The sequence below is a fragment of the Papaver somniferum genome, unplaced genomic scaffold (assembly GCF_003573695.1).
Source record: "Papaver somniferum cultivar HN1 unplaced genomic scaffold, ASM357369v1 unplaced-scaffold_10, whole genome shotgun sequence".
Classification (NCBI taxonomy): domain Eukaryota; kingdom Viridiplantae; phylum Streptophyta; class Magnoliopsida; order Ranunculales; family Papaveraceae; genus Papaver; species Papaver somniferum.
Genome location: NW_020618825.1, coordinates 1256881 through 1279688, shown reverse-complemented (window position 1 = coordinate 1279688; position 22808 = coordinate 1256881). Strand labels below are relative to the sequence as shown.

General features: G+C 35.0%; 2 protein-coding genes and 1 long non-coding RNA gene across 3 annotated transcripts; 1 reads left to right on the top strand and 2 right to left on the bottom strand.

Moving 5' to 3' along the window:
* Positions 1–13334: 13334 nt before the first annotated feature.
* Positions 13335–17138, top strand: LOC113326120 (SNF1-related protein kinase catalytic subunit alpha KIN10-like). The gene is made up of 9 exons (XM_026573911.1): positions 13335–13866; positions 14421–14624; positions 14759–14943; positions 15086–15250; positions 15369–15500; positions 15826–16011; positions 16392–16481; positions 16565–16651; positions 16813–17138. Exons 2-8 carry the CDS (start codon positions 14426–14428, stop codon positions 16604–16606), a joined length of 999 nt encoding a protein of 332 aa, XP_026429696.1. The 5' UTR covers positions 13335–13866; positions 14421–14425; the 3' UTR covers positions 16607–16651; positions 16813–17138.
* Positions 17139–17819: 681 nt separating this feature from the next.
* LOC113326857 lies at positions 17820–19230 on the bottom strand. Its single transcript, XM_026574530.1, has 4 exons — positions 18857–19230; positions 18493–18755; positions 18407–18437; positions 17820–18312 (listed from the first exon to the last, which is right to left on the bottom strand). The coding sequence occupies exons 1-4, from the start codon at positions 19228–19230 to the stop codon at positions 17820–17822; spliced, it is 1161 nt and encodes a 386-aa protein (XP_026430315.1).
* A 32-nt stretch (positions 19231–19262) lies between these two features.
* Positions 19263–22558, bottom strand: LOC113326113. Its single transcript, XR_003348306.1, has 3 exons — positions 22500–22558; positions 20998–21060; positions 19263–19379 (listed from the first exon to the last, which is right to left on the bottom strand). It is a non-coding gene; the product is annotated as an uncharacterized LOC113326113 (long non-coding RNA).
* Positions 22559–22808: the final 250 nt, after the last annotated feature.

The following is a 22808-nucleotide window of genomic DNA, read 5'->3' as shown; positions in this document are numbered from 1 at the left end:
ACTAGTTCCCAGAGTTTTTCTGCATTTTCAGTTTTCTCGTTAACAAAATCTTGATGTGTATTTTACTTTGATTTCCACATTATAATTGTTTATTATAATAAAGTAAAATACATATATACGTTAACTCCGCATTACTTGATAGTTATTGATGTGATTTTTAATTGTTGTTGTAGTAATAAATATTCGAACTCTAAGACTTGTGAAGATTAATTTAAAGATTTAATGAAAATGATAAATAAAAGAGAGAGTTACTGGGACTAGGATTTCAACGAATTCATATCATCAAGTTCAATTATTTATTCTTCAACAATTCTAACTCAATAAATAAAAACATGGACTCTTATTTTTGCCAAGATAGATTCTCAAAATATTAGTTGTAAATCCTAAGTATGGGACATCAAAATATCTAAGAAAGCATGACCCATCAAATGAAATGACAACTAATTAATCAAAATCATAATTCTATTTTAATTAGTGTAAAATTCATATAGAGAATAAAATAATATTACCCATGTATGAAATTCGGCTTCCTCCGTCGTCCCAGTGTTGGGGTTTAGCTACTCATGATGTAGACACTCTAAAAATATTTTTTATATAGCTCAAATGGTGTTTACAATGAAGAAAAGGAGAAAAATAACATAAACCGCTAAACAGGCGTTACAAACTCTCCCAACTCTCGATACCCATCTATGACTCCAGTAAACTCATTATATAGTCTCAGCAACACCCAATATCTCTTGTTCGATGCGCAAATATTCTCTCTTTACTCTATTATTCTCCACGGGAATATTTTCCATTATTATCACGCGATTCTAAGTTGTTTGATTCATCCCAAAACCCCTCATCATACATCCACAAATATTAAAAGAATATCCTACGTAACTTCCTACTATAACTCAGAGAATCAAATCACTTAAACCCGAAAATATCTTCTTTTGACTTCTCTGCCAAATCATGGATATTTTATTCTCCTTCCCTTTTCTGTTACGTGTATGAGCTGTTGAACTATCTTCAGGATAATAAAAAATCAAAACAAAATATCTTCTTTCCATTTCCTTCCATATAACTCCTCGAATCAATGCAGAATATACTCCCACCACAAATCTTCTCCAAAAAATCAGCATGTAATAATACAAACAATATCTTCACATCTATTTTCTTCAAACCAAGAATATATCCTTCCTTTTAAACATCAACTACAATCACCGCTCCTCCCCTTATCCAATACGGGAGTGCGAATAGAAATTATGATGCCCCTTAGTAATTGGGTACCCCTTATCCAAAACTGAGAGTCCGAATAACATGTGTCCTCCTGGGTACAAAAACCACTTTTTGGGAAACTTTCTCCATAAGAGCTTATTTCATAAAAACACTTACAAAAAAGTTTATTAGTGATAAAATGAGTCCCATTTAATGTATTTATGGGTGAAAATGCTTCGCACTTTCGTGCTCATCAGTGATCCTATAGAGTTTGGTTATGACCGAGCCTATTATCAAGTAAAAAACTTTGTTGTAGTATTGTCTCGATCTTGTATCCATAGTCAATCACACAAGTTATATTGTTGTTGTATTATCTCGATCTCGTATCCATAGACAATCACACAAAGTGTGAACCGAATTTTCATATTTTCTCGCTCTGTACATACACAATCACATTCGATAGAGGACTTATAGGTTGATAAATAAATGATTGTGGTGTATTTGGGTGCCCTCGTATTTTCAAGACTACATCTTCATTTCTATTCTACGTAAAGTCAAGTCTCGGACTAGGGACTAGAGGTTGTAATTGAGTATCAAACATCACCGAATAACCCTCGAAAAATGAAGACCGACGAAGACATTTGGAGAACTTCATCAATAAGAAAGGTATGTGAAGACGAAACCATTCTGTTTACTCACATTCATTACCATTCTATATTTGTGAGACTCTGTCGTATGACTTATAGTAGATTTAATATTGCAAAGAAGAAATCTCTATTCATGCTTGTCTTGTTAAACATCTTGAAATATAATTTAATCAATATATGTTCATAGGACCTTGACAATCTTAGTTAGAAAGAAAATATATTTTTATGTTATGATCATTTGAAAATTGCCCAAGCAACGATATTTTATATCTATAGAAAATAAGAATGTTTCAACATCAAAAGAGGGTGTATCATAACTACTAAAATCTGGACTCAGTGTAGTTGGAAAACCATCTCACAAACCATGAATTTGAAGTTCCAAAATGTAGGTAAGTTCACAAACCCAGTTCGCGAACCATAGAGTTTTGAATGGGACAGTTCACGAACTGTGGTGATATGAATTTCTGAAATAGCCAACGGTTCATGAACCTAGTTCACAAATCATAAACATCTGAGTTCGGGAATAGTTGAACGGTTCGCGAACCTTAAAGACCTAAATTCACAAACTAGCTAACAGTTCACGAACTGTTTTACAAACAGTTACAGTACGTATTAACAGATGTTCGAAGAATATTTTCATAAATATGTTTAGCACTTCTATAACTATCATAAATACCTCTAAGGCATATATGATCACCAAAACACCTTGTGTATGTGCAATCAAGTCTTAAAGTGTTTAAATGAACATAATATTTCTTATAAGTTAGAAAGACATATTTTCTAAGAATTATCTTCGTACACGATTCCGGAACTCCGACCATAATGTATATTATGATATCCATATAAGTTTCTCACATGCTAACTTGAAACCCCAACTAGAGTTTCATCTAAACAGAGAAAGTGTTTGCTTGTGTTTGCTTAATTCTCAATTTATCTTAACTTGAATTTTAAGCAACCCTCAGTCTTGAAAATCTATAAATAAAGACTCATTCAACCGGGAAATTCAATCCCCGAAACTTCTTTGTCCTAGTTGATTACTAGAGTCCTCCTCTATTGACCGAGTTTCTTTTGAGAAACATAACTAGGTCTACAACAGAAAGACTTCACTTAGGGATTCGTGAATCCAGGTCTGACTATGTTTACCTTGATATCTTGGGTATCAGGATCTTGTTCTTTATGTTGTCGAGGTTTTAGTAATCTCTTTCAGGAACGAGATAGATAAAAATCACAAAGTTTTCTTCATCTCATACTTTGTGATCCCTCAAGGTAGATATCTGAAAACTATTCTTAATTGATTAATTCACAATTTTTCTTGAGATATAGTTAAGAATCCATGCTTCTCAGCTAACCAGGTGTAAATATTCCATATTTGTGAGGTTTGCTCGCTATGTCTATTATAAGCAGATTTCCGAGCCTTGATATATTCTATCTAATGGTAAATCAAATTGGTTTATCTGTTAGAGGCAGATTGGTACCAAAAGTATTCAATTAGTCTGAAGCAACTCTTAGGATGTAAAGAACACCAACTAAGGTATTAAATTGCGTAGAATCTTGCGAGGTTCAAAAGAGTAAGGAGCATGACTGCAGTTGAATTAGTTGGAGGGTGAATTCGGTCTCAACTACATTCTAGTATGAAGTTTGATAGTAGGCTAGTGTATGTAGCGTCTTAATACAGTTCGGTGTTTAAATATGGACATGATCCGAGGGTTTTTTCTGCAGTTTTGGTTTCCTCATTACCAAAAATTCTGGTGCCTTGTGTGTTTTCCTTTTCTACATTATATTGTTTGAATTTATAACAGGAATAGAACAAGCAGTATGTATTCAGTTATAGTAGATAATTCCATATTAATTGTTATAGATTATGAAACTCGTTCTTATAAAATTCATATGTTGAAAGATAGATAATAAGTTTCATACTTGGCATAATTCCGATTTGATTATTTGGATACGACTAGAATGATCTTAGATATTGATTTTTGAGATAGTCGAAGTACTCTTTTTAACAATCAGGCTCAAGCACTCTTGAGTCTAAACTTTCTGATTGAGAGGAAATAGATATACAAACTCTATATAGATATTTTCAAGGATCATTAAGTTGATCTACTTACAATTATTATTGAGTTTTGTCTATTACAGGTTGTTTAACAAAAACTTGGAAGTGTACTTGGTACCTTCTCCCTTTCCAATTGGTATCAGAGCAGCCAAACACCTTTAAACCTAGTAAGTATGTGTCTGTGGCGACCTGAATCGATGGGAAAGAGTAAAATATCTAATAACATATCATTAGTTTTTGAAAGAACTGTCTTTATGGAATCTATTAATAATATTGGAACTTGTTCCCTCTCGAAAATAGTCGAAGATTCTGATCCCATAAAAAAATCTAGTACTGACAATTTTATCTATATTATCTTACTGATGAGGCCGACTCAGAAGTGATACGGGAAACAACCAAAAAAAGTTTTGAGATTCTTAAACATTTTAGAATTCAGGATTTTGAGGTCGACATAAAGAATAACAAAGTCAATATCCTCATTGGTAAGTTTAATAAAAAGGATTCAAGAATAAAGGTACTTATTGAAGAAAAGGCTGAAGTAGATATGTAAATTATCTCACTTGATACACAATTAGAGAAAAATATCTTACAACTCGAGCTTCTAATAGATACCCCTCATGTTCCTTGTAGAGTTTGTGAATTTGAAAAATTAGCCTTATCCTTGGCCTTAAGAAAATCAATTAAGGAGTCAGAAAAAGTGATTGCCAATGGTACTCATGATGTCTTAATAATATCTAAGACTATAATCAAGGTGTCACAAACTTAAAATGGGACGAACAAATAAAATATTTTGACGAAGGAAAAACTGTTATTCCCAGAAGGAAATGTAGAAGTAATAGTTATTGTGCCAAGACTAATCCTTCTGATCCCATCAGAACTCATAAGAATTGCTACTTATGTAATGCAAAAGGATATATTTGAAAGAAGGGTAAGCTTAGATTGGTGAATATTCAATTTGAGTCTCTCTAAGACTCCTTGAATCACATTCTAAAAGGTGTAATTGACATTCGAAATTCTAATCCTCTTAGTTAAAAAACAATGGGTAACGACTCTCATGCAAAGTCATACTCCAGGAATGTCAATTCTGCTTGCTCAAATAATGATATAACATAGAACAAGAGTAGTGGCTCAAATCGCTCTACGAAAAACTCAAAGAAATATTCAAAAATATGGGTTCCTAAAATAACTCAGTATGCTAGAGAATCCAAGGTGATAACAATTAAGGAAATTGTACAACTTTCTAAAATGAAATTAATGATAACTTAACAAAGATCTCATAGACAAGTCGTCATGTTCCTTCATATAAAAGAACGAGTACTCATGTAAAGATTCCAACTTCATCTCATTTCACGGTGACGGTGAGTTTATGATAACTTCTCTAGTCCAAATGGAAGTAATAAAAAAGAGAAGTCACACAAATATGAACTTTGGCATATCTCTCGTAGTGAGTATGAGAATGCTCTCCCTTGTGCTTTGTATGTAACAAAGACTTGGATCATCATCTTTAAAAATCATGTAAGATAAGGGATTAGCAAACAATGGGTATTTTGTCTGATACAAATAGTTCTGTTATGTAACTTTCTATACTCCTTTCCTGAAAAGCTTTTACTTCTCACTACTATTTCCATTTATTATGTTCCATCAAATTTGTTTTTTTTTTTCCTTTTTTCTAGGAAGAGTTATACAAATTAAACATCCTTCTTTATTAAGCCTCTACTCCAAGATATGTGTCCATCCTCAAATTTTGTGTGACATATTGAGTATAATGGTCCTATGTATACACCTTGTGTATCATAGTTGTCTCTCTGGATCATCTCTATAAGTCTCTGACTTAGTGCAACCGCATTTTGATAGAAGTCCAAAATGCAATGACTTCTTGAGGTTATCAAAAAATCTTATGCTCTTTGTATTATTCTCCATGCCTATCTGACTTCTTAGCAAGAGACGGGAATAAGATCCATGTGAATTAGTACATAACAAGCTAAGATAAAATCAATGCTCTTATATTTTTCTAATTATCTAAGTTGGTAGCTATTTTGGAAAATACCTTTTGAGTTCTCAATATATTTATCCACACACTTGAGTTTGAGTTCTCACATTCAAGTCTTTCTAGTAATTAAGCATGTCTCCCATGTCCCGTACTCTATTTCAAGAAAACATGGAAGAAACTCATGTTAAGAATTGCAGTTTTATTTGGTTAAAAGGGAAGAATAAAAGAACTCTGGTTGAAGATGAAGTGGAATACACTACTGAAAATCATTCTGATGTAAATTTTTACTTTTCCTATGATCATCGAGATATTGAACAAGATGAGATGATTTCTGCTAATATTTTTTATGACTTTCTTAAACAATTTGAGGAGGAAAATATTCAACTTGTTGAAGCTTTGAATGGAAAATACATGTCGAGAATTAAGTTGAAAAAGGTATTCTCTGAACTTGTCCTTATGGAATCACATGTCAATGATCTACTCAATGAAGAGATTCCCTGCAGAATTCGTGGATGCGGAAGAAGACAAACTCAAAGGCATAAAAACCAATGATGTTTCCAAGGGTATCTAATGTTTCTTTTGGATTTAGTATTCCTATCTTTTATTTTATTCGGTAACTCCCTGTAAGGATTTATTCTTATTGTTTAAGAAGGATAACTACAGTTTGAGGTTGCATATTATGTGATTACACTAGTTATTTCGATCAATAGAATCTTGCGTGTTTAAAATTAATTTAGTTATTAAATATTATCTTGGAAGATTACTCACGATACCCAATCTTTATGGATTATATATATGTATTTCTTATTTTGTGATATTTGCTTTTTGCTTTCACATTTCTAATGATTAGAACAAATATATCATATTTCCCATAGGTTAAGCTCTTAACTCTTTGTGTTCGTCATTGAATAAAAGATGAGTAAATTATTTTGATAATTACAATATTAATGTGTCCATGATTACACATTGTGAATATACTGCTCAGAACTTCGTAAGATGTTCTATAGGAATTGGATTTCCTCCTTCATCGCGTAACTGCTAGGGAATAAGTTCGTGAACTTCAATCTCTTTGTCCGAACATGGCTAGGGAAGATATAAGCCTTATGTTGAGTCATGCCGCATAAATTATCCTTTTTGTTCATAACTGACCTAGAGAATAGTTTTCATCGATGATTATTTTTCACAAAATCTTTTATCTTAGTGCCTCTTACAATAATATCGTTATTTTACATTCTTTGTTTGTAAATGACGAGAAGAGAGAAAAGTATTGGTGAAAATACGAGGGTACCCAAATACACCATAATTTTTTAAATTCAACCTTTAAGTCCGATACCAAGTGTGATCGTCTATGAACAATAGTCGAGACAATACAACAACTTGATATTCACTTGATAATAGTTACGGTACAAGAACGATTGACTATATGATCAAAATCAAGTGATTATGACTAACGTGTAAGTGTGTTTACGTTGTTATAATAAAACAATTATAATGCAGAAGTAAAGTAAATAACATAAACAAGATTTTGTTAACGAGGAAACCGTAAATGCAGAAAAAGCCCGAGGCCTAGTCCAGTTTTGAGTACTCTCAAAAGTAAGCCGCTATACAAAAGGAAACTTCGTATAATTGATGCCAAGTAAACTACCCTTATTTACTTAGTTCCCCAGTATTCCTGCGTCTTCGACCTTTTTCTCACGCACGTGAATCAGAACTCCTTTAGATCGTATTCTAAACAGTAAAGGAATAAATCTTTTTGGTAACCACTCTATTCAATATTTGGTAAAATATATGTTGAGTTGTTGACAAAGGCTCTTATATTTAATCTAATAAACTCCTTTGTCTAATTAGATCAATTCGAATCTTCACTAGTGGAAAATGGGGTTTCTTTGACCCACATTAGAGACCCTCGTTGATCGTAGCCAACACGTTGACCACTGATAGCCGTCTCTGATTCAGTAAAAACACGGAAAAATTCCGAGAGCCTAATAAGCCGTCTCTGAATTGGAAATTTTATTTACCGTTTTTCCATCATGGAACTACCGATCCAACGACCCTCAACCTCCGATTCAGATCTGGTAATCGATTCTGGACCCCACAATTTCTGTGGTCATGATTTGCTTAACTTGAAAGAACGTCTAGAGATGAAGTGAACAGTTGGATGATATAAAGCCTCTCTTGTTTTTATCTCTTCTCCACACAACAAGAAGCAAAAACCTTGTCTCTTCACCCGAACCACATATCTTTCCTCTCTCACCTCTCCTTATGTGAAATGAATACAACCACGAACCAGAAAACTTCACTAATTAAACCTAGTTCATCTGAAAACCTTAGTACAGACTTCGATAACCTTATTTATTTCTCAATTTAGGGTTTGATTTTTCAAACTTCAGTTAGGGTTTCAATTTAAGTTTTCTTAATTTTCTTTTCTTCTAACTATATTTGTTTTTCTGGTTGATTATCTTCATTGGGTTTTAACCATTTTTCCAGGGGGTTAGTCGTGGGAGAGTTTGAGAGATTTTAATGGAGTTAGCAAATCCCCTGTTAGTCGTGAGAGAGTTTGTCAAAATCTTTTAAAATCTCTGTTAGTGGTGAGAGATTTATAGGGAGTTTCTAAAACTACCTCAAAATTCCTTAAACTCCCTGTTAGTGGTGAGAGATTTGATTAAACTCCCTGTTAGTCGTAAAACACTAGAGTCATAGGGAGTTTATAATTTGGGGGAGTTTGAGAGAGTTTTATGATGTTTTTGTGCTTGGACAAAATCTCTCAAAAAACAAGAGATTTCTGGGGAGTTTGGGTTAAACCCCCAAATTGCCTAGACTCTCTCACACTCCCTCTAAATCCCTAGAGATTTAAATACATTAAAATCTCTCAAACTCTCCCACGACTAACCCCCTGTTCGTTTATTGGTCGATTTCATCTCTCAATTTAGTGCGGTTAGTGATGTTTATTGTTTTCATGATACTGAAGTTGGGTTTGTTTGCTTAGATCTAGCCTATGGATCGTGTAATAGGTTCTGGGTAACAGACTAATAGGTTTAATTTTAACTAATTTTGTTTGAATTGATGCGAAAGGATTAATGGTTTGGGGATTTTTGATGTACAAACATGTTGTGTATTCTGTGATTAGTGATGGAGTAATAGATTTAGTTTTAAATAATTTGGTTTCAATTAATGTCAAATGATTACTTATTTTGGGATTTAATGTACCGTATGTTTTGAAGGAACAGAAGGTTCACTTTCTGTTAACATCAGTATGGATACAGCTTAATAATGTGTTCAAAGTATACACCATGTAATTTGTTTTATTCTAGTTGTGTTGATAATGATTCCGAACGTCCCCCTGTCCAATTAAATTTCATTTCTCGTCTGCTCATTCCGAAGAGCTGTTTAAATTGCATTTCTCATCTGCTCATTTCGAAGAGCTGTTGATTCTTGCATATTCAGGGCATCCTGATTAAGAGTTTTGAGTCTTTTGACTATATTGCTCATGTATTAGTTGCAGACTTCTAGTTTGTTTTATCTGCTTGGAAGCGTTCCCTCCATCTCTTTTGTTAGATTTGAATTGTATGTTTTTACGTGTGGTCTTTTTTGAGCTAACACTTCTAGTGTAACTTTATGTCACATCATTGGTTTCTAAATATTTACATATGGTGTGTGCCTATGAATTTTAAATGATGGATTATCAATTTATTCATTTTACTGGGGTTTTATGACTTTATCCCTTATCTTGATTTTGGTTCTCATTTATCCTTTCATGTACCTTCGTATTTATAATGATATGAGTTCCTTGACTGTATGATAAACTTGAAAGCATATTTGTTTGAGTTAGCTCATTAATTGCAGAGACTAGAGTAGTCTGTTAGTTATGATTTGGGATTGGTATAGAATTATAATATAGTGAGCCTTAAATGTGAAACTTGGAATTTTAAGTAGTCTGTTAACTCATTATTGCGTATATCAATCCTCTTAGAAAAAGATATCATGATGAGTTAAATATCTCCGTAGTATAGCTGAAAGCTCTTATTTTGGTCAATATTATATCGCTATTACCTTTCATTTAGAATTCCCTTTTCAGTGGTAATGAACTCGTAGATATATAACTCAAAAACTGATATATCGTTTTGTAGAGACGGCTTAGTCTGCGCTTAAAATTGCTGAACTCGTAGATATCATGCATGTTTGTTTTGAAACAGAGCAGAGGGACAATCACATGATTTTCATTTCTTGTCTTGTTTGGCTATTCCTAAAATTATACTTAGTTATCTATGAGTTTTGGTTTACTTCATACCCAAATTGGTTTATTGCAGCACTTGGAAACTGTAACCAAGTCTCGCATCCCAGGCCTCCAGTCGCTGATTAATAAAAGTATTGCTGAACTAGAGGCGGAATTGAGTCGATTTGGCAAGATTGTTGTTACTGATGCTGGAGTAAGTCTAGCTAAAATATCAGTCTTCCATTTAGATTCTATTGACTTTAGTCTTCAATATGCACTTATGAGCAAACATGCACTCAGTTATGGAGATTTGCCGTCTTTTGGCCTAATACACTAATTGTGTTTTTTGCAGGGTAAACTGTACTCAATTATGGAGATTTGTCTTCTTTTTGAGGGAATTTACAAAGAACATATTGACGGCATGTATGTAGCTGGTAGATTGGAATATAGCTGGTGTTACTTTCTATGAACTTGCCCAACACCTCATAATTCCACTGGTAGATTGGAATGTAGCTGCCCCTGCACAGACGTGAGTTTACAACAAAACTTGAACCTCCTTTTGTGATTTTATTTTGAGTTTTATCTGTTGTCTTAGAATGATCTATATGTTCCCCTGTGATGTTGTTACTTACAAGAAAAACACATGAGTTTCCAAAGGATTCAACCCATTCTTTGTATCTGCATTCGATTTTCCTGTCAGCTATAGATATTAATTTTGACTGATGAGCCAACTAATGTTTACATGAGCCATATAGCTTGAACATTACATTTATGGTGGTTGATGTACGTTTAGGTGATTTTATCAGTAGAATATTGGTTCCCCTGTAGTGTCTTAGGATGAGTTTGTAGTTCTTATATATGCAACATGATGTTGGGGACATAATTTCAGTAAAGTTTCCTTAAGAGTGTTGCTAGTTATAAAACATGTAGATGTTAAGAAATGAACCAATTATGTATTATAATTGTTTGTCATTTTAGGAAAATGACTGTGATATGTTGAAGTAGATCTGGTTTTGCCATATGATTAGTAATACTTGCTGGATAGGTTTTTGATTGTTCTATATTAATGGTTGCCAAGTAAGTGTAACTCATGGATTTTATAAATTCACTGGTGTTTTAGCATTGTGTCAAAGTTTTGGTTCATTTTCAGTTTCTTATATCAGGATCGTGAAGCCATCAATTTACTTAGTTTCTAATATTAGGATCGTGCAATCATCAATTTACTTTGGTCTTAAGTTGTATAGAATTGTTATGTTAATTTCTGCGACTATGAACTTATCTTCATACTGCTTTGTTAATTATTCATTTCGTTATGACCTTATGTTAAAGAGAGAAGATGTGTTCTACCGTGTATAATGAACTGAACGAAGTCATTGTTGATTTGCGTTGCAGGAACGACATTCTTTGTCATCTGTAAAGCAGGGAAACATCACATGGATGCTATACTTGATATCATTTATGAAGTATTGTCCAAATTCATCGTCATCGGAGGAGCTTATCGTTGTTTAGTCAATTGTCTATCAGTTTAGCATGTTGTTGCTACAACTTACTAGCTAGATTGGACATGAACTCAGAATTTCATCCTTTTTTGTGTAATTATATAAACCCAACCCAGTGGATAAAATGAATGAACGTTGAATTCTCAATTTGAGTTTATATATGAGTTTCATTTGAATTTGAGTTTGGGTTCCATTTGACTTTAATTTGAGTTCCATTTGGCTTGACTTTAATTTGGGTTTCATTTGACTCGAGTTTCATTTGATGTAGTCAGATTAATTCAGATTCAGCATTTCAGCAAATCTGAATCTATTTTTCTTTTATATTATATTTTTAAATCCACGACTGATTTCATTGGTCGCGAATCATTACGATTAGAATCGGTCGTTGTTCTGAAACCCACGGCTAAGGGTCGTTCAATGTAAAAACGCTTTATCAGCGACCCCATCAGAGACCGTTAAAGCAGGTTGTTTAATTCGTATATATGACCAGTCATGGCAGTCGCGGAACTTCTATTTTCCACTAGTGAGAATTAGCGTATCGATATCAAGTAGCTTTTATCAGAAAATATATCAAGTTAAATCATGTAACTAAGGAGCACATTAACACTGAATTTATGCTTGTAGATCCATTGACAAAAGGATAATATCCTCAGTTATATAGGGATCTTATTAAGCATATTGGTCTGATCAACCTTGGATGTGTATAATGTATTGTGCGTTTAGACATTTTCTGAATTATGTAACTTGCAGTATTTGAGAATAAAATTTCTATATTTCCCATTCAAGTTGTATACATGAGGTTTTGGGGAAATTAGAAATGTCTCATTGGAGACAAAAGTTGGACCTGAATAATTAATTAGTACTTACTCATAAAGCCATTATGATGGGCCTATTTATGAAAATGATGTTATCGTGATACATGGAAGGGATTGCTCACTAATAGAGTCTGGACCGCCATGATTCGTACATTAATTTTATTATAGGTTCCAATTTATTGAGAACTATCACTGGCCATATAAAGAATATTTCGAGTTCACTTACTTATAAGATGAAGGAAAATATCGGCTTTGAGACAAGTTTTGTGACACACGGGCCAAGTGGGAGAATGTTAGAAAAACAGTGATGTGGCCCATGTGCCACATTATCACATGAAACAGTTACATCTAACAGTCATGTCTCTACACCTAAGGTTGTGTCCTTTCCCATGAAAGTATGTGTCTTTTGGAATTGGTTCTCAAATCTAGTGACTCTTGATGGAAGAGTTATTTAAGGAGATCAAGAACAGGTCCCTAAACTCACTGAAAATATTCTCAATCAGATTCTGTGACCCTCATACAGAGAGAAATAAGGAACAGTAAGAGTGTAGACAGACTTTGTAATAAGAGTTTTTACTTCATTATATTTTATCAATCATGGAAGCGATTGGAATACTTGCATTCTTCACTGGGGTTCCTTTATTGGTTCTTCTTCTATTAATTCTCATCAAATCAACAATGATCAGAGGTATGTGATCCTATCTTGTTTCCGCAAAAAGAATTTTCTAACATTGGCTAAGTAAACTAAAATCAAGAATAATTTTTATCGTTTAACATTGACGACAATCTTGAGATAACAAAACTTGTGGGTTCAACGGAGCATTACTCTAACAAATTGGACTGCTCTGGAAAGAATTGCCAAATATTTATTCTTCAAGGACACACCTCAATTACATTTCTCGGCGTTTTATATCTAACTGTGATACTCCCGACAGATGGTATGAAACGTTCAATTCTCACACTCACTCTCCGCCTGCTCTTCAAACGCCACACTCCCAAATCCCAAATGTCTTCCTCTAAAAACCATTAGTAAAATTCCCAACATACAAAAACAAGATTTCTTCCAGTTTCTCTTCATCTTCTTCGAACTCTCTACTTTTCACTCAACTCACTCTTTCTGCTCAATCATCATCTCTAAAGCAGAATCGATTTCTTCCCCAGATTTCCCCCTTTGTAAAAAATTAGGGCATCATATATCTTCAACAGATTCAACATAATCAAATCATGGCCATGGAAGTTGGTGTCGGTGAAATCGGTTTGATGAATCAGATGATCGATAAGAATTTGTTGCCGGAAGAGAGAATCGGATGTCGTGATGGTGGTGACATGGTTGCGGGTACTGCCGGTACGGAGATTCGCGGTGTTGCGAATGCTGAATGTGAATTGGCTTTAACTCGACTACTACGCATATCACGTGGAATTCTGATGAATTTGAATACAGGAAATCAGGTACAAGAGTTTGAGTTTGAATTAAACACTAAATCCGAGTTTCATCTGGTTATGTGGTTTTCTATTTTTGTTAGGATTCTCTTCTTTGAGTCCCATTCAAGTTCGTGTAGCACGCTTTTCTTTCATAGGTTGAATTTCATAATATTATTCAGACAAGTTATCATCAATCAATTGTCTTAGTGCTGTTTACCCTAATTAAGAAGAAGATTTTGCATCAGGTGAGTTGCAGAACCACTTTTGAATTTTTATAATGTGATATCTATATCGAATAATAGTAATTGATGATGATTAATAAACTGTAATCAGCTTGGTTTGTTGCTAGTTTCTACCTATAATGTGATATCTATGTGATTATTTTCCTAAATAAACCATCAAATAGTCTTAATAAAGAAATAATTAGTCACCTTCATTTGTTCGTTCGATAAGCAATGCTGCTAGAGGCGGCTTTCCGAATCTCATCAGAACTTAGACACTGCAGTGGTTTACACAATTTTATTTTGTTATGTTCTTTATGCATGTCCTGAATTGTTTTTCTTGTCTTGTTTCTGCTACAGGTAAAATGGATGATGATGGTTCTAGTCATGGGGGAACCAGCACTGATATTGATGTGTTTTTACCGAATTATAAACTTGGGAAGACTTTAGGAATTGGTTCGTCTGGTAAAGTGAAAAGTGCAGATCATGTACTGACTGGACACCAAGTTGCTATTAAAATCCTTAATCGGGAAAAAATAAAGAACTCGAAACTGGAGGAAAAAGGTGAGATTTATAGTCCTGCACCTTGTCCTATTTGTCCTACACACTAGTGCTATATTTGTCCTCCTTGCTGCTATAGCTAGGAGATTTTTTTAATGGAATGCCAAACTGATTCTATCGTGCTCGTTACGTTGCAGTTAGACGAGAAATCAAAATACTGACGTTGTTAAGGCACCCCCACATTATAAGAATTTATGAGGTCATAGAGACCCCCAGTGACATTTGTGTTGTAATGGAGTGCGGGAAGTCTGGAGAACTGTTTGATCACATCATCAAGAAGGGTAGGTTACAGGAAGATAAAGCTCGAAAGTTTTTTCAGCAGGTAGAGATGCATGCTCTCTAAGTTTGGATTTATTTTAATGATGCTTATGTTTGTTCACTACGGGGCTAAGGATTGGTTGTTGCTTCTTAACTTTAAGTTTGATATGGCTTTGATTTGGAATTCGATTATTTCCGGGGTGGAGTACTGCCACAAGAACATGGTAGTTCATCGAGATCTTAAGCCTGAGAACGTGCTTTTGGATTCAAAATACAATGTGAAAATTGCTGATTTTGGCTTGAGCAATATTATCCGTAATGGTCAGTTGTTAAAAACAAGTTGTGGAAGTCCGAACTATGCTGCCCCCGAGGTATTAACTGAACAATCAAAATTGTGCAATCTTCCATAGATTAAGTTGCTTGCAAAATGATTACGATGCAATTTGGTCTAAATAACAAAGACTCATGTTTCTTATATCTGCTTATTAGGTGATATCTGGAAAACCATACGCTGGGCCTGAGGTAGATATCTGGAGCTGTGGTATTACTTTGTATGCCCTTCTGTGTGTAGCTCTGCCCTTTGATGATACAAACATGCCTAACCTGCTCAAAAAAATAAAGGTAAAATCCTAAACTAATTTGTATTTGCGAACCAGGATGTATATAGTATCAAAAGCTTGTTCTACAGAGGCGAAGCTACCATTTTCTATTTTACCTTGAACAGGCTGTATCAGTCGTAGAGGTTAAATATGTATATGCTATCTCGCTTTACTTGTTCCCATGGCATGCAAATAGTTAGATGAATGCAGAGGATATAAACTTATGCTTTATGAGTTTGTTACTCTCATGCTATTCCTATAGTAATCTTAATAGTCAGTGTTCATAATCTTTTTGGGTATAGCGGTTAAGGTCTTCTGCCTTTTGTTTCGCTTCGTCCTTACCTCAGGGTGGAATTTATACGTTACCAAGTCATCTATCAGATGGAGCAAGGGATTTGATCCTGAGAATGCTTGTGGTAGATCCCATGAAGCGAATTACCATTCCTGAGATTCGTCAGCATCCATGGTTCCAAGCTCATCTTCCAAGCTATTTAGCTGTTCCTCCACCAGACACAATGGAACAGACAAATAAGGTATATGTATAAGTTTTTATGGTCTGAAACCAAATTTACATGAGTGATGGCCCTGCTCGTCATTGTGTTTAATGAGAAAAGTTAATAGAGGATAAGGTCAACAATGGTGTTTTCCATTGGCTTATTACTGCCTCATGGCAAATTCCTACAAACCCCGATGCATGTGGGATTCGAACCCCATTGAAGCCCAAACCTCTAGGGTGCGACCATCAAGTGTATCTTGCTGAGATACCAAATTTGTTGTTGAGCTCTTTTCCTAAGTTTTGTGTATCTGCTTTTGCATAACCTTTCTGTAGTTGTATCCTGCTTCAGTATATCATGTTCCGGTCTTCTAGATCTCTCATTATGTAAACAGCATTCGTTCTATTCTAATTTGGCAGATGGATGAAGAAATTCTTATGAAAGTGATTCAGATGGGATTTGACGGGAACCAATTGATTGAATCTCTTGGCAACAAAGTTCAAAATGAGGTATCTTCCTGCATATAATTTTGAACTACACTATTTCCCAACTTTTTTGTGTTATAAACTTATAATCGATTACAAAATTTCAGGCAACTGTTGCATACTATTTGTTACTGGATAACCGATTTTGACCTACCAGAGGCGGCTATCTTGGAGCTGAGTTTCAGGAATCAATGGTCCATCTTTTTCTTTTGTTATGGAAAAATATTATATTTCCTATTAGGAATCCATTAGGAGCTGATTTTCTTACGGTGGAAAACACATTCCCTTGTCAACTAGGCATTCCTAAGAGAATCTAGTGAAGCAGGCTTAGGACTAACTCTTCTTGATGGTGCAGGTATTTGTTATGGAGCTCGATGCATTCCAAACAAAGTTGTAGATGCTGAACAGGCAGAGGCAGTGAGGTGGGCAATGGAGAAAGGAATTTGTAATCTACATTTAGAGAGAGGGACTACAAAAATGACATGAATGGACAAAGAGATGGATAGTATTATTCAAGATAGCTTAGAACTTCTTAATAACTCTTGACTCCTGGTTGTGCAGTTATACACCAAGAGATGCAATTGTATGGAAGATAGGAATGATCCTTGACCGCAATGATAGAAAATGATACACATGTAACCCTGAAAATTATGGGTAATCCTAAATAATAACTGATGCAGAAAATAGAGGATGATCTCCTTTGTAATCATCATATGCCATAATATGCATCTAACTGGTGAACGGCCGGCCATCAGTATAGAAATCTCCAAACACGAGCCCATCAGGCAACAAGTCCATGACATCATGCTATGACCTCTTAAAAATAAGGGGGATTTTGTGTTTCCCCCTACAAAATAAAATACCTATTTTGCGATACTCCTTTTCAAAATTAATAATAGGTGAAACCCTCTTTATCCTGAATGTTGCCGTGACTGCACATTTATGTTAGCACGTGGAGCGCACTCGATTGTTATAGTAAATAAAATATTTAATATTGGAAACCCCCTTTGCATAAAATAATGAAGGCTATTATTGGGGAGTCACATCTCATTAGAGGGGCGTCACCTAATAGGATAAAAATGGGTCACCCATAAGTCAAATACCCCTTATCTCAAATAATTTTGTAATAACTAAGAGCCTGTTTGGTAGCATTTTCAAAAACAGTTTTCAAAAATAGTTTTCTACTGTTTTTAAAACAGACCTTTTTTCATTGTTTTCATTTTCTAAAAGCTGTTTGGTATGGCTGTTTTCAAAAACATATTTTTCAAAATTAGTTATATGTTAAAACTAATAATTCAAAAAGTAGTTATGAGCTTGCACAAATATTTTACACATAACAACAATTTTACATATTTGTATAAGCTAAAGGTGTTGGTGGTGATGTCGGCGTTGATGATAAATCCACATTGTCCCTGCTATGTCATCTCTAACATTATTCATCAGCTCAATATTCGCTGCGCTTACATCAATGTCAATTGATGTGCTTTCTTGACCAGTACTTGAACTTTCTTCATCTGCCACTAGAAGATCTTCTGCCATGAACTGACTAAACAGTTCGTCATTCCTTGAATTTAAGCGAATGAAGTTGTGTAAAGTACAACATGCAACGGGAATGAGTCTTTGTCTGCGAAGTGGATAATTTGGCATGCATTTCAATATTGGAAACCTACTTTTCCACGCTCCAAAACAACGTTCAATAACATTACGTAAAGAGGAGTGCCTATGATTGAATAATTCCATAGGACCCTTTGCTTGTCGACTTCTTCCCCTAAAATCACGCAAGTGATACCGTTCTCCACGATAGGGTGTCAGAAACCCAGGCATGTTTGTGTAAGCGGAGTCAACAACATAGTACCTTCATACATTCAAATTACCAGTTGCTAACTTCATCAATTCAACAGACAGTTGGAACATGAACATTTATCATCTTAAACACTATCTCAAGGTACAACAATTCAGATATTGCATGGACAAATTGATCTATTAAAGTATTAAATGTAAGCTAACAAGAATTAAAGTAATATGTATTCAATACCTTCTCTGGGCATTGGGAATTTGTTTTCTTCGTTCGATATGGCATCCATGAGTACTCTTGCATCATTGGCAGTTCCTTCCCATCCCGTATATACAAATGTGAACAACATATCAAACGAGCAAGCACACATAATGTTCTGCGTGATTTGAGCTTTTCTGCCTCGAAATGGAATTTGTTTAGAAGCAGGTACACAAGCACTAATATGAGTTCCATCAATAGCACCAACACAATCCTGTTTTGAATTATCAATTGTAAAGGCTAAGCTAAAGATGATAAAACCAAGATGAATATCAACTGTAAAGAAACAAACATGCATATAAGATACATTAACAAGTAATATGGGAATGAGAGCCATACCACAAACCATGGATAAAATTTAGGATTTGTCATAATCTCTGGAGGTACCTCATCCATATTGGGAGGTTTAATTATGAGGCATCCAAGGCGACATAATGCTTTTAAAACCTTCTTAAAGTGCCTGTATACGGTCTCATTCGAATGTTGAAACATCTCTGCAACCACTCTATTGCGCATTGATTGACTAACAGTAGCCAAAAATATTCCAACCGCCTCTTCGACACTTACTGATCTATCATCTTGTAAGAAGTCATTGGTCCTTAAAGTTGAACATAACAACATAAATGTAGAAGGATCCATTCTCATCAAGTTGTACATTCGTCTTGGATGTCCATTCAGTAACTCAAAAATAAACTCTCTCCTACTAAGCACTGATGTCATCATTGGTATCTTAATATAACGCTTATGCAACTCCTTAACCATAAGCAATTCCATAAACGAGTCTTCCGAGTCTGAGGATGAGTCACTTGATGAACTTGTATCCCTGGATTCCATTTTAATACTCTGGTAAAACACAAGAGTATTACTGCCTGATGCAAAAGATAAATGATTATAAGAAGAAAGGTCGACGCATCATGACCAAGCCTAAAAATACTAACAGGCAACAGATAAGTACTAATAAGAAGACAACTAAAACTATTAGTAATGCTAGTGTTATGATACAGAACTAGAAGACTGAGGAGGAAGCGTAGGAAGGCTTGAAAGATTTAGAGCATTAGCTACACCATTAATCTGGAAACTCTATATTATAGACAATATCAATTCCAACATGCGGACCCTGGACGGTGTCAAACTCTATATTATAGACAATATCTATCATATAATCATAGTGAAACCCAATATCTCTTCGTAGAACCGAACTGAAGTTTTCAGGGATCTACATAACAACGAAATGTGATTTAATGATAAAAGTGGCAATGGAGGAATGCTACCTATTTCTTCTATCTCCATTTCTATAATCGCCGCACACACTTCAAATGAAGTTTTTCTCTCAAATGCGGGTAAATAGCTAACACTAATGAGAGAACTGTGATGCTTCGAGTCTAACAGAACTAGTCCTTTTTATATAATGGAAATTGTATATCTATAGCAAGTTTACAGGGTACCATACACGTATATTTCTTACAGATAATGATATTTTTCATTTTTCTATTGATCCTACACTGATTACAGAGAATGGCAAGTCGGGCTGCACAAGACCCGCCCACAATACCCATACCCACCCGTACCCGCTAAACCCGTGGGTTTTTAGTCCATACCCGTCCGTTGTGGGTGCGGGGTTGGTTATGAAAAAAAATACCCGCTGTCCGTGGGTGCGAGGTTGGTTTTATCTCATACCCGCCCATACCCGCCCGAAAAACCCGCAAAATATATATCTTTAGATAAAATTAATCCTACCCGTCCGATCCATTATGAAACCCTAATCCTAATAAACTCTCATTCACTTTCAGAGTTATTTAATTAATTTAATATGTTTTGCATTGACAAGAAGAACCGACGTGAACACCCTTTTCTTTTTTACCTAAGTTATACAGTACAGATCGTGCCTTGGACGTTCACGTGGAGTTTGATTTATTAGGACTTATTCACGTGCACAGAGCGAAACCAATGAACCTTGAACCACGCATATCCATCCCTTTATTGGTTTGAGAAGTTTTGCTGAAACAGAGAAGATGGTGATTAGCAATATGACAAAACAGTTGTGAGAGCTACGCACAGATTCTACAAGTTTTGGATCAAATATTTATCTTGATTAAGAACGATGGAAGAGAGGGTTGTGTCAAACAAAAAAGAAAGAGAGAATGAAAAAATAACGAGTAGCTAAAAAACAGTTAGGCAGCAAATATACGACAGTTAAATAGTCGGGTTAAACCCACTTAAACCCATATCCGCCCAACCCGCAGCGGGCGGGTGTTAACACCCGCCCGCTGTTTGTGGGTGCGGGGTTGGTTATAAAAAAAAAAACCCGCAACCTATGAGTGCGAGGTTGGTTTTAGCTTATACCCGCCCATACCCGCCCATGTGCAGCCCTAATGGCAAGGTATTTTCTATTGATCCTACACTTGTCCTGATGATGTGCAGTGGCGAATGACGAATGTTCTATTCATAGATTTAAGCTGGAAACAATGGAAAAGTAAAGCTACATACCTGGACTTTTGATATGCCAGTTAACAACCAAATCTCTTCCAAATACTCCCTTTGGTACAGTGCCTACACAAAGCAAATACATATTATTATTACAAGCACAATGAATAACAATAAAAAATAAACTTTTACTGAATCAACATAAACCTATTACTAATTACTATCAAAAAAAGCAAATCACACAAAACCAAGCTCACATTAACATAAATATTGTGTCACAGTGTAACTCCAAGTTCTAAATCACAACACTCAACAACCCTTAACCGAGTTCAGTTTCTTAAAAAAAAAAACATATTACAAACTCTTAAGCCACATAATTCTCCTTGATTCTTTCATTTTCTTAAAAATTCTCCTATAGTCAGGGTTTCTGAACTTGTCAATGGCTTTGAGATATACATCATCTTCCACTCCTTCCATGTTGTCCAATATATCCATACAATCTTCAATAGATGATATCTCGGTGCTGGTACAAAGAGGAGATGTTACTTCCTTATCCTTCTTACGTTCAGCCTTCGCTTTTGTTACTTCAACTTTAACTTTGAGATTTTCAGTCCATGCTACAAGTGCATCATCAAACCTTGATGATTTAGTCGCCTTTCGCTGAGGGAGATCAATAGGAAGTTCTAAAGCACGTCGCTGTATGTTTGACTGTGTGTGTGATGAAGGGTGACTCGTGTCTCCAGAGCTAGCGGGTTCTACATGTACCCCTTTGCCAAGGAATTCTGTTTCCAAGTCTCTTTCGGTGTCTGAGTCAGGAGGAGACCGTGTTGATGCATTAGACATGCTTCCAGATGCTGTTGTGCTATTAAATATATCCCCAAGCATATAATAATTGTCTAACCCCTTTTTACGGAAGGATTTTGCACCAGGATATTTCTGCATTTGGGAATGTTACACATGCATTATACTCTTGAACTACATTATGTACCTATATTATGTACAAGTAAATATCTTAGTGTAAACATTTATGCGCATACCTTCAAGTAACGCTTCCAAGCATCATCACTTGCAGTGACAGTGTTTGCAACTGGATCCCAACCCATACCGGTATCACTCACTAACCTTGCAAATTCCCTATGCTCTATACGCAGTCGATTGAATTTAGCTTTCAACTTAGGAATGCTGTATCTCTTACCAAACTTATCAAAGAGAGCATTATCTATTTCTCCCCATTTCTTCTTCTCCAATGTAGTGGTTTGTAACCCATTTTTGGCTTCATCATGAACCAATTGAACAAAGTAATCCACAATATACCGTGGCCATGTGCGGATATCATCTACATTATCATCACTTGATAGAGAAGCCATCTTTTTTTCTACAGAATACATACTGTATAAAACTTAAAGAAAAATTCAGTGGAGTCCACCACATGGTACTTACGTAAGAAAAAAAAAGAATTGTAATAACAATATCCAGTAAGGATCCCTAGTTTTAGTTAATAAACTAGTTGTTAATAAACTAAACTATGTAAATAAATAAAAGCAGAAGAACTACCAAGTACTAACCTCGATGAAATTTGTGTATTTAGGATCCCTATTAACCACCAAACGATGAACCTGTAAAGTGAAATCAGGCTCAAAATTCTAAACACAGTTATAATGAGAAAACTAAGTTGTGTTACATGTTCATGTAACTGACACCAAAATAAAAGCTGAGGCTCAAAATTGTAATAACTTGTGGGAAACTAAGTTCTATCCAACATGGCTCATATCTGAGGTTGGGAAGGGAACTAGGAAAGACCTTGTCTTCAACAAAAGAAACCCAACTACCGGTAAGTGTTAACACACCTTTTCCTTCTTTTACGAAAAGTAGAA

Bases quoted from the DNA above. Each gene is read 5' to 3' on its own strand.
- LOC113326120 (XM_026573911.1), top strand. From the start codon at position 14,426: ATGGATGATGATGGTTCTAGTCATGGGGGAACCAGCACTGATATTGAT. The intron at 14,625-14,758 runs GTGAGATTTATA...GTTACGTTGCAG, and splicing joins CTCGAAACTGGAGGAAAAAG to TTAGACGAGAAATCAAAATA. The intron at 16,012-16,391 runs GTATATGTATAA...CTAATTTGGCAG, and splicing joins CAATGGAACAGACAAATAAG to ATGGATGAAGAAATTCTTAT.
- LOC113326857 (XM_026574530.1), bottom strand. From the start codon at position 19,230: ATGACATCAGTGCTTAGTAGGAGAGAGTTTATTTTTGAGTTACTGAAT. The intron at 18,438-18,492 runs GTATTGAATACA...ATACTTTAATAG, and splicing joins ATTCCCAATGCCCAGAGAAG to ATCAATTTGTCCATGCAATA. The intron at 18,313-18,406 runs GTACCTTGAGAT...GAATGTATGAAG, and splicing joins CATGCAATATCTGAATTGTT to GTACTATGTTGTTGACTCCG.